This window comes from Triticum urartu, chromosome 2A (genome assembly GCF_056163025.1).
Source record: "Triticum urartu cultivar PI428250 chromosome 2A, HENAU_Tu73, whole genome shotgun sequence".
In the NCBI taxonomy this organism is placed as follows: Eukaryota; Viridiplantae; Streptophyta; class Magnoliopsida; order Poales; family Poaceae; genus Triticum; species Triticum urartu.
Genome location: NC_141874.1, coordinates 649,360,409 through 649,377,186, shown reverse-complemented (window position 1 = coordinate 649,377,186; position 16,778 = coordinate 649,360,409). Strand labels below are relative to the sequence as shown.

The window sequence follows — 16,778 nt, the reverse complement described above, 5'->3', positions numbered from 1 at the left end:
TGATATCTACCGAGTACCCCGGTGATAAAAGCTAAGTTAGGGCGAGTGCACACTTGTGCATACTGTAAGCTGTCAACTGCCGAAGCATATGGTACTGCTTTCATTTGATCGATCTCATACTGGTTCTTGGGACATTAGAATTTCCCAAAACTATCGCCCTTGACTATAGGAGCAGGTGTGGCATTACTCGCATGCATATTATACTTTTTAAGAACCTTTTCTAAATATGCTTTCTGCGATAGTCCTAAGACTCCATTGTTCCTATCTCGGTGAATTTCTATGCCCAAAACATATGATGCTTCACCAAGATCTGTTATGTCAAAATTTGAGGATAAGTATTTCTTTGTTTCGTGTAGTAGACTATCATCACTGCTAGCAAGCATGATATCATCCACATACAAGATTAGGAAAATATATTTCCCATTTTTAAACTTTGCATAAATGCAATTATCCTCAATGTTTTCTTTAAATCCAAAACTTTTAATCATTTGATTAAACTTTAGGTACCACTGTTGAGAGGCTTGTCTTAATCCATAAATGGATTTCTTCAGGCGGCATCCCATATTTTCCTTGCCTTTCATGATAAAACCCTTAGGCTGTTTCATGTAGACATTTTCTTTTAAATCACCATTCAGAAATGTCATTTTAACATCCATTTGATGTAACTCTAAATCAAAATGAGCAACTAATGCCATTATGATTCTGAAGGAATCCTTACATGAGACGGGAGAAAATGTCTCATTGTAATCTATCCCTTCTCTTTGTGTAAATCCTTTTGCCACGAGTCGTGCTTTATACTTTTCTATATTCCCTTTAGAGTCATACTTAATTTTATTGACCCATTTACAGCCTACTGTTTTGGCTTCTTTAGGAATTTCCTCTAAGTCCCAAACATCTTTGGAACTCATCGATTTCATCTCGTCTTCCATTGCCTTCATCCACTTCGATGAATGAGAGCTTCTCATGGCTTCTTCATATAAGGTGGGATCTTTTTCCATATGAACCATTTCTGTGTTATAAACTTTAAAGTCAGTAGAAATAGCTGACTTTCTTGGTCTTGTAGACCTTCTAAGGGCCTCAGTTTCTGGCACATTCCATGCCTCAACTTTTGGCACTTCTTCTAAAATTTTCTGTTGCACCTCCCTTTCATGCTCAACAACGGGTTCAGTCGGCTCCTGACGGACAGGTTCCGGGTCTGCTCCCACAGTTGTCATGGGTGGAGTTGCAACTGGTAGTGAGAAAAATGGCTCCTGAATCATCGGATTAGGTGCATGCACCCTCTTCTCCTCAAGATCAATTTTCCGAGCTACCAAGCTCCCCCTCATCATTTCGTCCTCAAAGAAGACTACATGTCTCGTTTCTACAAACTTTGTATATCTGTCTGGGCAGTAGAAACGAAAACCTTTTGATCTGTCTGGATAGCCAATGAAGTGGCAACTTACTATTTTGGGATCTAACTTTGCAATGTTTGGATTAAACATACCATGAAGTGATGTAGGGAGGGCACCCTTCCTGTCCATAGCTCGTATGGTGTTTTGGGCACCGACTTGCTTGGTACTCTATTGAGAATGGGAATGGCGGTTTTAAGCGCCTCCATCCATAATCCCAATGGCAAGTTGGAATAACTCATCATGCTGCGCACCATATTCATAAGTGTACGATTGCGCCTTTCAGCTACTCCATTTTGCTGAGGTTCACCCGGCATTGAATACTGGGCAACTACGCCAGTCTCCTGTAAGAACTTTGCAAAAGGTCCAGGGACTTGGCCATATGGAGTGTGCCGACCGTAGTACTCTCCCCCACGGTCGGACCTTACTATCTTTATTCTTTTATCATGCTGATTTTCAACTTCGCTTTGAATATTTTAAATTTATCCAACACTTCAGATCTTTCTTTGATTGGATAAATATAACCATAGCGAGAGTAATCATCTGTGAATGTTATGAACGAGTCATATCCATCCACACTTTTCACCGGAAATGGTCCACAAATGTCAGTGTGGATGATTTCTAGTGTGCTTGTGCTATGGATTGCACCTTTTTTGATTTGTTTTATATACTTTCCTTTAATGCAATCTACACATTGTTTTAAGTCTGAGAATTCTAACTGTGGAAGAATTTCACTTTTGACTAATCTTTCTATTCTTCCCTTCGAAATATGGCCCAAGCGACAATGCCATAATTTCAATGAGTCGAATGTTCTCTTTCTTTTCTTTTGTTCTTTATTCGACGTGGAAACATGTTCATTCACATTGCATACAGAATGCACTTTTTCACGAAGTGATAACAAATAAAGCTCATCATGTAGTAAAGCATTACCCACATAAGCATTATTATACCATATGGCACACTTGCCATGTCCAAAATAACACTCATAATTTTCTTTGTCCAAACATGAAACACTAATTAAGTTTCTATTACATGAAGGAACATAAAGAACATCTCTAAGTAGAAGCTTGAATCCATCAGCTAACTCCAAGGAGATGTCGCCGACAGCTTCAACATGAACAGTTGCCCCTAAGTCAATCCACCAAGTAGATTTCGAAAACTGTGTGTACAAGGATTCATTAACTAAGGAAACAATGTTGTTACCTTGCTTTTCCATTAAGGACTTCAGCCAAACAGGGCAGTCTTTCTTGTAATGCCCGGTCTGCTTACAGTGGAGGCAAGAGTCTTTGTCCACTGGGAAAGACTGTTGCTGACGCTGATGCTGATAGGGAGCTTTTCCTTGTGGCTTTGAAGGAGAACTTTTGTTGTTTTGATTGTAGTTCTTTTTCTTGTGATCCTTCACATAGTTGAGTGTACCACCATGTGAGGCTTTTAGTCTGTCCTCTTCTTGGACATACATTGCAATTGTCTTTTCAATGTCCCATGTTCCAGGTGACATATTGTAGTTCACAAGAAAAGTTTCAAACTCCTTTGGCAGTGAAGCCATGACCAGGTGGACCAGGAGCTTTGGTTTGATCTCCAGATCCTCATCCATGGGCTTTAACTTTGCTGCCATATTGCTCATCCTGAGGATGTGCTCTCTTATTCCACCACCTGTGTGTTGTTCTGTCACCAGTTGTTTTAACACCTGGGTGGCATATATCTTTGAAGAGCCAGTGAACTGGCTCTTTATCTTTGTCAGCAACTCCCCTGCGGAAGTGCACTCTACAATGGAGCCCACAATGGTGCTCTCAATTGTATTTTTTATAAAGGCCATGCATTTTTTATTTGCATTGACCCACTTTTGGTTGTCTATGATGTAGGACATCTCCAAAGGAGCATAATCCCCCCTCTTTTTAGCCCTTGCAGCAGCATCATCAGTAGTCTCTCTTACTGGCTCTGTAGGTCTGACCAGCTGTGGTTCATCCAGAACCCAGTCCAGATCAGCACAAACAAATGCCAGTTCAAATTCTTCCTCCACTCAGTGTGGTTGTCACCTCTGAGTGTCGGAACTTCTTTTAGGCAACTCATCAAGTGAAAGCCTCCTGAAATCACAATTTAAGTGACATCAATATAACAATCATATGCATTAATCTAACATTGCTCAAATTAAACATATAATTGTCTATGCAATTAAATCTATATTACTGTTGGGCAAAATATTAGAAATAAATGCACCTTTAAATTTCAATAATAAAACATGATCATGTTATTAAACAACGTTGGTCATAAAAAATAACATAATCATATTCATTTTAATAATCACTTTAACATGCTCTTAAAAAACTAAAACTATATAAACTTTTATTTTCTGTGTAAAAGAGCATTAATTATTTACGCAGCGGAAAAATATTCATGAACTTTTAATTCTTTACAGAAACTTTTCCTTAAAAAATTCATGAACTTTATTATTTTCTTTATAAAAATTCATGAACATTTCTTTTTCTGAAAATTATCTATTTTCATTTTCAGAACTTTTCTATTTACTTTTCTATTTTCTATACAAAATTTTCGCATAGAAAAACTATTTAAAAATTTGCCCAGAAAATCTGGACAAATAAACAAAAAAACTAAAAGAACTGCAGTTGGCCCGCGGCCTGCTCGCACTCGCTCTGTGCGTAAGCGCGTCGCGCCTGGCCGAGAACGGCCCGGCCCAGCGCCCGCCAGCGGTTGCAGCCCAAGCGCAGCAAGCCGGCCTGGAGTTACTTTCCGCCCAGCGGCCCACCGTGGGGCTAGGGTTTCGGTCGCAGCCGTCCGATGCGATCCGACGGCCAGCAGCGGATCTAGCCTGAGCAAAAACTCCACATCTCGCCGCTCAGGTCGAACCCTAGTTCATTCCGTCCCCACACGCGCCGCTCTCTTTGGCTCCTTCGTCGGGAGCCACTGCGGCCACCGGCTGCGGGCAGTCCAGCCGCCGGCGATGGGGTCGAAGACCACCGCACCGCGCGCGCCTACTCTCCCTTCCCTTTCCCTTCTTCTTTTTGTTCCTCTCCTGTCGGGGAAAAAGGGGCAGCGCCCTGGTCGGCTACTCCGGCCGCTGGCAACGGCGGCGAGGGCCACTGCTCCATGCCGCGCTGTGCTCTCCTTTTCCCTTTCTCATTCTTTCCCCCATCCACCACCGCCTCCTCTCTGTGTCACCGAGGACAAAGACGTCGTGAAGCAGTGGTGCCTCCTCTGCCCCCCTTGCCGGTGTGTGCGAGCTCCCGATGTAGAGTGCGCCGCCGTCAAGCGGTGCGGTGGTGGTGCCTTTTGCCCCCTTGGGAGGCTGTGTTCTTCTTCCCCGCACCTCGGCTTGCCGATGCGTGTGGGGATCGAGAGGAACGGCGCGGCTGAAGTGGCGGCGCACTTTGTCGGCGAGGCCCGAGGCCCTCTGCCGGTGAACTTTCCTTTGCCCTCTGATTAGGGTTCTTGGGGACGGGATCTCCTTTTCTTTTCCCTTTTTTCTTTTTCTTTTTTTCTTCTTCTCTGTACCAAAATCACCTAGCCCGATCTGGCTCTGAAACCATTGATAGGCCTTAGATCGGAGTAGCCTACTAGATCCGGGGAACCTACCTTCTTTGGGTGCGGATGAGCTCGATCCAGCGCCGGCCATGGTGGTGTGGTGACGGCGGCGATGTGGACAGAGATGGCGGCGGTGTTGTGCTTCCCGTGAGCGCCGCGCTAACCCTAGATCGGAAGGGAGTGTCGGTAAGGATTGTGGCAGCGATTAACCTCGTGAAACATGCCTCGCCCCCCCACCTCTGTTTATGTAGGGCGGGTCACAGGGGCCCACCGACCATGATTTGGTTGGGCGCCCCCGAGGGCGCGAGTCAAGGACCCGTCGAGCCGTTGGGCTCGATCGGGAGGAGATCAACCTAACATGGAGTGCCATGCTAGATAGCATGGCGCCACGTCCCAGGGCGTCGTGCTCTCTTGCATGGTGCCGCAGCCCCAGGCGTCATGCTATCTATCATGGCATCCCAGGAACAGATGTCATGCAAATGGACCATTTTCTGAACTTGTTTTAAAGGTTCATTTTGTGTTAAAGTTTTAGAAAAGGGCCAGATTTGTCAATTTTCACGACGTATGGGGCACGGGGCTTAGTGGGCTTCACCTTAATTTTGGCCTCTTTCCTTTGTGGCTATTCTTGACTTTATATTTGACACTTTCTTTCATGTGTCTCATTCTTCGTCTTTGAGTGTCGTGGTTTGTACAATGTGCGGAATTGAGCATCCTCTGATGGATAACCCATGTTTTGTCTCTTAAACATATTTGCTTTATCTTTCTTTGCAGGAAGACATATTAACTTATCTAAAATTACCTTGAATTTTTTATCTAAAATGAAGATATATGTATGGGATGTTATACATGGCAGACTGCCAACATATCAATCTTGTAACAAATAATCTGATGATGATACACACATACTTTCTCTGTAAACTAATGTAGGACGCCTAGAATGGGTAATTTTTCTGAGGTCCAGAACATGCAGGAGACAGACGGGCGCCTTGAGAACATACGCTAAACGCTGGGGAAGAAAGGTAAAGGACGTGAAGTAAAATGCGGATATACCCATTCTAGAAAAGAATCCGGATATACTGGAGCTGGAGCTACCTAGCTGCGTCCGTTCACGGTATTTAAATCCAGCTGGAGGTACGTAGTACTAGTACTCTACAACTACTCCAATGCTCCAAGCAAAGCAACAAGACAGAATACACCTTCCACCAGATCGAAGGTAGCTAGAGCCGTACACTGCATTGCTGTAATAGCTGTACGGCGCTAGCTTTTCAGAAAGTGGCCCCGTCTCAAAACCCAGAGCTAAGTCCCAGGTTGACGATGACTCGAGGTCTTTCTTATCCACACGAAGATTAGACACATGAGAGTACGATCTTGCAGTCATGCTTATCAACAAGCTACTAATCGATATACTTTCCCTGCTAAAAAAGGCCACATATGACATATGGGTGTATCTCGGTTGACCTGCTCTATACTGTATACAGCTTAACTAATAGTGTATCAAATTGACCAAGCAGGTTAACTGTCTCCTACTATCTTTGCCGTAAATTACTGACGGAATCGAATTACTCAGGTAAATGCAACTACCTAGTGAGTGTGCCATTCTCGGCTGAAAGTTCAGCAGCACCAACTACTCCATCAATACTCACAGTCCCTGTCACTGGTCACGTGTCAGCTGAAAGCAAATAATGCGAGTACTCAAATAATGCACCTAGCTGCGCTAAGCTTACCTATACATAGGCTACGTGCATGGCAGGTGCAGGACAGCAAAACATCAACAAAAAAATACGGGAACATCAACCCCGGAACGCTAGCCGCAAGGAAATACAGTATCTCGAATGGTCACACATTAAATGAGCATGCATGCATGCATGTGATCGTGCCACCTTTGTTGTCAAGGACACACCTCACCTCCATCTCCATGCATGCATAGCTCTCTCTCTCCATGGGAGTGGAGTACTGCCTCTATAGGCTAGTAGAGCAGGAGCTAGTAGTAGAAACTAGTAGAACATGCAGTCGATTCAATTCTCTTCAATGCAATACCTTTTCAGTGTTCCACAGCTTATCTGCTCAAACTGATCACAGGCTACATATAGAGGCCTCCTATATAGGAGTATATGTATAGTGCACCATCAAGAAATATCTAGCGGCACGAATAGTATGGAAGCATATCACGGCCAGCTTAATACTTGTGTGCAACTGTGTAATGTGCATGCTGATCGACTACTAAGTAGGATCTGAGTGGTATGCTGAATGTAGTAAGTGGTTAGCTGGATGCGTGCTACAATGGCTTATAGGTTATAGCTGTCGCAAGAAAGCTAGCTTAAGGCCCACGAAAGAAGACGAGTGGAAAGAAACCTAGCTAGCTAGGCCACAATGCAATGTCCGGTCTTTCTTGCTACATGACACCTAAAAAGAACCAGGTTCACACATGCACGGTAGGGTCGGCAGCATTGGTACCGTGGGCCGGCGAGCACAGCTGTACGTGTGTGCTCGTCTACGTAGTGCGCACTATTAATTCCCGGTCTTAACAGCTGAGGCCGGCTTAACTGGAAAAAGAATCACCTTTTCCTGAAGATGGGCCATGCCATATATAGGTACGTTTAGTTTTACTGTGTGAAGAGATCTGAATCTTATACGCGTACCATCGAATCGATCGACGTGGACAGGGCATCACGAGCAAATCGAACAAGATTAGTACGTATAAAAGGAGGAGAAGACTGAGAGTGGCATAGAAACCTGTCAGCCACTGCATATCTCTATCTCTTTTATTTAACTTATTATCAGGTGTAGATTTGGAGGCTAATTAACGACCGAGCTAGCTAGGCAGCCATGCACGCAGAGGCGCGGGATAATTAACCTAGCAGCGCATGCAAGTGGAGGGGAGCACGCATGGGTTTGTCGGCCACTTCCACCGGCCGGTCCTGCCCGGTACGACTCGTTGACTGCTACATGCATCGACCCTGGCCGTGGCTGGCCGGCCGGCTCGATCGCCTTGGCAGCATGCAGCGTGCTACCTAGCTCCGGCCTCCGGCCGGCCTCTCCCACGGCCTTGGGTTCGGGAAATCACTGGTACATGCGTGTACGGCCGGGAACAGCAGCTAGTGCATGCATGCATGCATGCACGCACCATGCGTGCTAGTACCTAGACTCCTAGAGATGCAAGGTATTGCTATGGCATCCTTAATTCCCCATATGTACGCAACGTACGGCGACTTCGTTGTCATTACCACTCGATTCATGCACGATGCACGAGTGTTTGAAGAACAGAGTTGAGAAGAGGACAGCAAAGTAATCACGTAACATGCGGTAGAAAAAACCAATTAGGAGTATGTAAGCATGCATCCAATATGAACAAACGAAAGATTACCGGCACAAGAGAACAAGAGAGTACGTGCTAGATAAACTGTGGCCACACAAACAGCATAAGATAAGGTTTGCCAAGCCAGAGTACTTACTATAAGCGAGCAGATGCTTACTCCTAAGTAACACATAAGCAAACAAACATATACAATACTCATATATGCACATCGATCAAACTAATATAACTACCGACCTTGGCTACAAGCTAACTCCTCATAACTAGCTGGTCTTACTTATCGGTCATGCTCGATCAGGCCTGCAAGATGGCGCCTAAAACTAGTTTCTAACACAGGACGTCCTTGAGCAGCTTGTACCTGCGGCCTCCCACCTTGGTCGACCCTCGCCGCCCGCTCTCCTGGTCGCCGCCGGTTGCCGCCTTGTCGATCCTGCCGGAGTAGCCCGTCGTGGCCGAATCCTGGCAGACGGAGGCCTGCTGCTTCCCGGATGTAGACGCGCTCCTCCTGGCCTTCCCGGAGACGTCGCCGAGGCACCAGTCGCACATGTCGGCCCCGGCTGAGGCCGGTGCCCCGTCGCCGTAGTAGTTCGTGCAATAGCTGCATGCAAGCACCGCATATATGAGAAAGATGTACTACTACTACTGCAAGATTAGCTAGAAAACATACATATACTAGCTAGTGTTTGTTCCCTCATCCATGAGAGTTCCTCATCCATTCATATCAAGAAGGGGCGGAGGAAGAAGAAGAGATGGACGGATGGTGTGGGCAGTGGAGGAATACTTACGAGTGCTGGAAGCGGTAGCGGCAGCGCGCGCACCGGAAGAGCTTGTCGGGGAAGCCGATGTCCCCGCACATGGAGCAGACGGTGGCGGCGCCGCCGTCCATGGGGAGATGAGATGTGGAGGTAGCACAAGAGCGAGGCAAGATCAGGAAGGAATGTCTACCAGGGACAGAAGATGGGCTGGGTGGGAGGAGGGAGGGGAGAGGGGTGGACATGTAGGGGTGAGGGCTGAAGAGGGCCCGAGGCGTATTAAATACGAGAGAGAAAGGTGGAGAGGCGGAGGAAGGGGGGCGCACACGACAACCTTAACCCGGCGACCAGACAGTACACATCCATCTCAAACAACGCACGGCAGCACATATAAAAGAAATCTTATTGCACGGTGAATTGGCTAGATAGATCTACCCGAGTCGGTGCATGCATGCATATGCGGGCACCAGTGCTTGCCACCGCTCCAGGATCCAGATTCAAGACGCCGAGAAAAACTTCTAGCCAAATCCAGTTGCAAAGAAACGGATGCTGGGTGCGCTGAAGCTACACATGAATGTCTCCGGGTCGACGTCCTTCCAGTTTTACTACTAGTAGGCGCGAAAAGCGGCAAGAAACTGCCGAACGATTGATTGGCATGTGAAATGAAACGTACAATTACTAGTGGACACTGCGTGTACTCTGATTGCCTAAGCTGCCAGCTAGTCCGTGTTGTTGTATAGATGAACCGTGCACGTACGCATTTTAGGTGTCCTTTCCCCGCAAATAAGTCGGTTCTATGGTGACGCTTTCACGAAAGTCCCAACTGGATTTCGACCGAAACAAATTTAGCTAGCCTATTTGCTACTAGCTCCTACTTGCTTGCGAAGCAAGGTTCGGTTGGATGGGTAGGAGGTCATTGCTATCTTAGCTCACCAGGATTCAACTCCTAGACGCCCGTGCTCGCATTTATTAGATTTATTTCAGGCATTCAGGTGACGTGCATTCAGTGGGAAAAGACCTTCCGTCGACTACGGTCTACGAAGGTGTCTGTGTCGACTCAGTCTCTCGGAGGTCCTCACGAGGATAGGGTGTGCTTGTGTGCATTTATAAATATGAGTGTATATATAAGTGTATGCGTCTGTGTCAAAAAATAGCTCCTGCATGTTTTTTTTTTGGATAAAGAGAACTTTCTCTTCGATTTCTGTTAGAAGAAACCACAATGCCTTACATCTACCGGGACCAACATAAAGCAAAGAAGATTGACGATGTATGATCTACGTGGGTAGCATGAGCTAGCCTCACCTGCCCGCACAGATCACAAAAAGGGTATTAACTAGCATGCCGATAAGACTAGTCACAATGGGGAGTAACTTAGACTAGTAACACCATATTTTACTAGGCTATGTTACTACCCCACAGTGGGTAGTAACATATGTGTGTTGACATGTTATGATTCATTTATTATCCTATAGACTCATATTGTCTTAGTATGTGTGATGTTACAGTAACTAGCTAAGTTATCATCATCATCTTTTTTATTATTAAATATGTGCCACATAAGTAAAATTATTTTGAAAAATGTGATGTTACTAATGATGTTACTCCTACTATGGCCAGTCTAACCCACGAGGTAACCAGACCCCAGGCTCCATCACCCTAGGAGTCCACAATCCGGATCCCCGGGATATGGATTAACGGACAGCAGTTCAAAACAAGCAACTAAACAAAAAGTGCAGAGAGATAATGAGATAAACAGCCGATGACATCTTAAAAGGTTCAGCCTGGAAGACGGACTCACTCTTCATCCAGCAGTAATCATGTTGATCATCCTCCAGCCAAGTGTATCTTGTAAGACCTCTCCAGCGATCTTCACAACTTTTCTTATTCCCCACATAATAACATGATAACCTTGTTGCTATAAAAAAACCATTTCTTAATTTTCAAATTGTCCAAAATATAGCAGAAATCCCAGCAACTACAAAGTTCTTTTCATTCTTATTGAAATCCTTTAACCAAACATTAAACATAGCATCACTAGTAGAAAAAGGGTCAAATGTGCGACACATTAGTCCCGGTTTGTAACAGAACCGGCACTAATGTGTCCATTAGTGCCGGTTCCAACGGCTAGGCGGGAGGAGCTCTTTAATACCGATTCGTGGCGAACCTTTAGCACCGGTTCGTGCCATGAACCGGTACTAATGAGAGTGGTGGCAGGATGTTGTCAGAGTGGGACCCCTCCAGCACCTTGGAACCGGTACTAAAGGTCGTCCTATATAAACCCTTCGTCCACCAGCACTCTGTTCTTCCCCCTTTCCCCTCTCCCTCTCCTCTGTTCTTCCCTTCTTCCTTTCGAGTTCATCACAAAATTTGCCCCAAATTTGTCAAGATTTGCAGGCCCCCATCCATTCGAATGATCACAAAGGTTGGCAACTTTGTCCTTTCATCTCTCATTGCTAGATTAGCTCCTGCATTGGTTTATATAGTGATTAATTGTGGGTTTTAGTAATTTGGGAGGAATTATATGTGGTAGTATTTGATTTATATGCAAATTGAGGTCAAAATAACACTTAGTTTGCATATGTAGGTGTGGTTTACTTAGTGCCTTCTAAATCTCCGTCGTAACCACCGTCGATCGCCCGCACCGTCCCGTCGTCGGCACCACCTTGTGGTGAGCCTCTTGTTTATGAAATTTTATATAAAAAATTGATGTTTGTGTGATTTGGATATATAGTTACTCGTATAATTATCTTACCCGTACGTTGTTTGTTATACATAGTGCCATGGTTTTGATATCCGTCCCCGTCGGCCCTCGCCCTTGTTATGATTTGGATGTGGTATATTCTCTTTTAAAACTATTTGTTGCATTTCATGTTTATGATAAATTATGCCCATCAAGCTGACATAGATATTTGTATGTAGGAGGTAGTTGAACCAGAAATTCCAACCGACCATATTGACGAGAGGTTAAATTTAGTTGAAAGAGAAAACGAGGATTTGAAAGAAAAATTGAAAAGAATTGAGGGGGAGAAGATGGAATTGGAGTTGCATGTTGCCGATGTCGTCGATGATCACAAGATTAAGATGGATAAAATATGCTTGAAGATTAGAAAGATTAGAAAATATGCCATTCATAGTGAGGCTTGGTATCATTATGCTGTTGGATCAATTGTTACCTTAGTTGCGATCTTGATCGCATTTGTTGTTGCATTTAAATTCTTTAGTTAGAGAGTTATTTGTTTGTTGCATTTAAGTGTTGTATGAACTTTATGTATTGTATTAATTTGGTGTTTTCGGTGCTGTGTATTGAAGATGAGCCGGCAATGGATGTACGATGACCGATGCTCTCCCGAGTTCATTAATGGCGTGCATACTTTTCTGCTTGCGGCTGAGGCAAACAAGCGGGCGGATGGTTTTATGCCTTGTCCATGTGCTGGCTGTAAGAATGGCCACAATTACTCTACGTCAAGAACCATTCACGTCCACCTGTTTGAGTCAGGTTTCATGCCTCACTATAATGTTTGGACCAAGCATGGAGAAAGAAGGGTTATGATGGAAGACAATGAAGAAGAAGAGGACGACGACTGCTATCCTAGCCATGGGTTCCCTGAATACGACGATACAACAATGAGGGAAGAAGTTGAGCCAGTAATGCAGGAAGAAGCTGAGCCAGCAACGCGGGAAGAAGCTGAAGAAGAGGCATCGGATGAGCCCGTTGATGATCTAGGTCAGGCCATTGCCGATGCAAAGAGAAACTGCGCAAGTGATTTGGAGAAGAAGAAGTTGCAGCGCATGTTAGAGGATCACAAAAAATTGTTGTACCCAAATTGCGTAGGTGACAAGAAAAAGCTGGGCACCACACTGGAATTGCTACACTGGAAGGCAAAGAATGGTGTATCTGACAAGGGATTTGGAAAGTTGCTGGTAATGATAAAGAATATGCTTCCAAAGGACAACGAATTGCCCGAGAGTACGTACGAAGCAAAGAAGGTTGTCTGCCCTCTAGGGTTAGAGGTGCAGAAGATACATGCATGCCCTAATGATTGCATCCTCTACCGCGGTGAGTACGAGGATTTGAACGCTTGCCCGGTATGCGGTGCATTGCGCTATAAGATCAGTCGCGATGACCCTGGTGATGTCGAGGGCGAGCGTCCCAGGAAGAAGATCCCTGCCAAGGTGATGTGGTATGCTCCTATAATACCACGGTTGAAACGTTTGTTCCAAAACAAAGACCATGCCAAGGCGATGCGATGGCACAGAGAAGACCGTAAGAAAGACGGAAAGTTGAGAGTACCCGCTGACGGGTCGCAATGGAGAAAAATCGAAAGAAAGTACGGGAAGGAGTTTGCAGATGACGCAAGGAACGTATGGTTTGGTCTAAGCGCAGATGGCATTAATCCTTTTGGGGAGCAGAGCAGCAACCATAGCACCTGGCCTGTGACTCTATGTTTGTATAACCTTCCTCCTTGATTGTGCATGAAGCGGAAGTTCATTATGATGCCAGTGCTCATCCAAGGCCCTAAGCAACCCGGCAACGACATTGATCTGTACCTAAGGCCATTAGTTGAAGAACTCTTACAACTGTGGAATAGAACAGGTGTACGACGTGGGATGAGCACATGGGGGAAGAATTTGACCTAAAGGCGTTGTTGTTCGTGAACATCAATGATTGGCCTGCTCTCAGTAACCTTTCAGGACAGACAAACAAGGGATACCGCGCATGCACGCACTGTTTGGACGATACCGACAGTATATATTTGGCTAATTGTAAGAAGAATGTGTACCTGGGACATCGTCGATTTCTTCCGAGCAGGCATCCCGTGAAAAAGAAAGGCAAGCATTTCAAAGGTGAGGTGGATCACCGGACGAAGCCTCGCCACCGTACTGGTGCTGATGTACATGATATGGTCAACGATTTGAAGGTGGTCTTTGAAAAGGGTTCTGGTGGACAACCTGTTCCGAATGACGCTGACGGATGCGCACCCATGTGGAAGAAGAAATCTATATTTTGGGACCTGCCCTATTGGAAAGACCTAGAGGTCCACTCCGCAATCGACGTGATGCACGTGACGAAGAATCTTTGTGTGACCCTGCTTGGCTTCTTGGGCGTGTATGGGAAGACAAAAGATACACCTGAGGCACGGGAGGGCCAGCAACGTATGCACGGAAAAAACGGCATACATCAGGGTCATGCAAGCTACGCTCTTACCAAAGAAGAGAAGAAAATCTTCTTTGAATGCCTGCTCAGTATTAAGGTACCGTCTGGCTTCTCGTCGAATATAAAGGGAATAATAAACATGGCAGAGAAAAAGTTCCAGAACCTAAAGTATCATGACTGCCACGTGATTATGACGCAACTGCTTCCTGTTGCATTGAGGGGGCTTCTACCGGAAAACGTTCGATTAGCCATTGTGAAGCTATGTGCATTCCTCAATGCAATCTCTCAGAAGGTAATCGATCCAAAAATCATACCAAGGTTAGAGAATGATTTGCTGCAATGTCTTGTCAATTTCGAGTTGGTGTTCCCACCATCCTTCTTCAACATCATAACGCACGTCCTAGTTCACCTATGCGAAGAGATTAACGTTTTGGGTCCTATATTTCTACACAATATGTTCCCCTTTGAGAGGTTCATGGGAGTCTTAAAGAAATATGTTCATAACCGTGCTAGGCCAGAAGGAAGCATCTCCAAGAGCCATGAAAATGAGGAGGTCATTGAGTTTTGTATTGACTTTATTCCTGACCTTAAGCCGATTGGTGTTCCTGAATCGCGGCATAAGGGCAGACTGGATGGAAAAGGCACGCTAGGAGGGGAACAAATAATATGTATGGACGGACATTCTCTCACTGAAGCACACTACACAGTTCTACAGAATTCCGCCTTGGTGGCTCCGTATATGGATGAACACAAGAATTTGCTACGCTCCAAACACCCGGAGCGGTCTGATGACTGGAGTACACGTAAACAGACCAGTAGTTTCGCCAGCTGGTTGCAGACACGTACCATGCATGACGCCTCTATTGAAGATGACATGTACTTGCTGTCCCAGTTACCATCTTCGAATATAATGACTTTCAAAGGGTACAAGATAAATGGCAATACATTTTACACGATCGCCCAAGATAAGAAGAGCATCAACCAAAACAGGAGTGTCCGCTTTGATGCAGAAACCAAGATGGGAAAGAAAACATTATGGTTATATACAGGACATATGGGAACTTGACTATCGACGTGGTTTGAAGGTCCCTTTGTTTCGGTGCAAATGGGTCAATATGACACGAGGCGGGGTAACGGAAGACCCGCAGTACGGAATGACAACAGTGGATCTCAACAATCTTGTGTATGCAGACAAACCATTCGTCCTAGCCAATGATGTGGCACAGGTTTTTTATGTGAAGGACATGTCTACCAAGCCGAGAAAAAGAAAAGATAAGGAAGCGAATGCATCGTACGATGAGTCAAAGCGGCACATAGTTCTTTCTGGGAAGAGAAACATCGTGGGAGTGGATGACAAGACAGACATGTCAGGAGATTATGAAAAGTTTGATGAAATTGCTTCATTCACAGTGAATATTGATCCGAGCATCCCGTTAAATGATGAAGATTTTCCATGGTTACGGCGCAAAGGGACACACGCGAAGAAAAAGTTTCACACCCAAAGATCTGGGATGTGATCTGCTTCACTATCATCACTTTCTTGTGTGTTTGACACCCAGGAGGGAATCTCTGTAATAGTTAGGGTAGTTATGTGTTTTGGCATTTGAAACGCGAAGAAATTTTATGTGCAAATAAATTCTTTCATGACTTTACTGATTTTTTCAGCTAAAAAGGCATTTCATTTTTTAAATAACCTAAGCATTACCAAATTGAATATAATGATAAAACACACTAATATTAAACATAATAAAAAAGAATCACTGAAAAATGTATTTTTAAAGTTAAGTTATTCACAAACTCGTGATTCACACAAATTTCAAATAATTCAAAATTTAAACTATTCAAATTTAAAAACTACCGGCACTAACTGAAAGTTTTTGAAAACTATCAAAAATATTCACAAAGAAACTCTAAATACAGCAAAAAACAACTAAAAATAAATAAAACAAAATAAATAAAGCAGAAAAGAAAAAAACTAAATGAAAAAAGCCCACCTACCGGGCCACAGCGGCCTGCATACGACTAGAGACCCAACCTGTTGTTGGGCCAGGATGCAGGCCCGCAAGCCCAATAGGCCCCACAGGGCAGAGTAGCAGAGGTAGGCCCAGAAGGCCTGCTTTAGAGAGGAGCTCGAGACAGCAGCGGCGGCGGGGCTTATAAGCAGGTGCGAGCACCCTTCGGCTAGCAAGGTGGGACTAAACTTCTGTGCCCCTCGCCTGGCAGTGCACCCTCTTTAGTACTGGGGCGTGGCATCAACCGGTACTAAAGGGGGGGTCTTTAATACCGGTTGGAGCCACCACCCGGTACTAAAGGCCTGCCCTTCCCGCCGCTTGGCCTGGCCAAAACAGGCCTTTAGTACCGGTTGGTGGCTCCAACCGGTACTAAAGGTGCCTTCTATATATATATCACTTCGAAAAATTTCATTCTCCCTCTGTTTCTTCCTCTGTTTCCCCATTGAAGCACTGCCCGTCCCGATCGATCGACGCCGTCGCTGCCCCCGTCCTGCACCGTCCCCGTCGCGCGCCGTTGCCGTTGCCGCCCCCATCCTCGTCGCCGCCCTCATCCCCATCGCCGCCCCTGTCCCCGTCGCCGCCCCCGTCCCCGTCGCCGCCCTCGTCTCCGTCCCTATG

At 45.3% G+C, this 16,778-nt stretch overlaps 2 protein-coding genes across 2 annotated transcripts; both read right to left on the bottom strand.

Moving 5' to 3' along the window:
• Positions 1 to 972: 972 nt before the first annotated feature.
• Positions 973 to 5,019, bottom strand: LOC147986406 (uncharacterized). The gene is made up of 5 exons (XM_087541996.1): positions 4,976 to 5,019; positions 2,592 to 3,175; positions 2,421 to 2,516; positions 1,066 to 1,414; positions 973 to 1,009 (listed from the first exon to the last, which is right to left on the bottom strand). The coding sequence occupies exons 1-5, from the start codon at positions 5,017 to 5,019 to the stop codon at positions 973 to 975; spliced, it is 1,110 nt and encodes a 369-aa protein (XP_087398122.1).
• A 3,280-nt stretch (positions 5,020 to 8,299) lies between these two features.
• Positions 8,300 to 9,257, bottom strand: LOC125533871 (uncharacterized). The gene is made up of 2 exons (XM_048697201.2): positions 9,027 to 9,257; positions 8,300 to 8,839 (listed from the first exon to the last, which is right to left on the bottom strand). The coding sequence occupies exons 1-2, from the start codon at positions 9,236 to 9,238 to the stop codon at positions 8,569 to 8,571; spliced, it is 483 nt and encodes a 160-aa protein (XP_048553158.1). The 5' UTR covers positions 9,239 to 9,257; the 3' UTR covers positions 8,300 to 8,568.
• Positions 9,258 to 16,778: the final 7,521 nt, after the last annotated feature.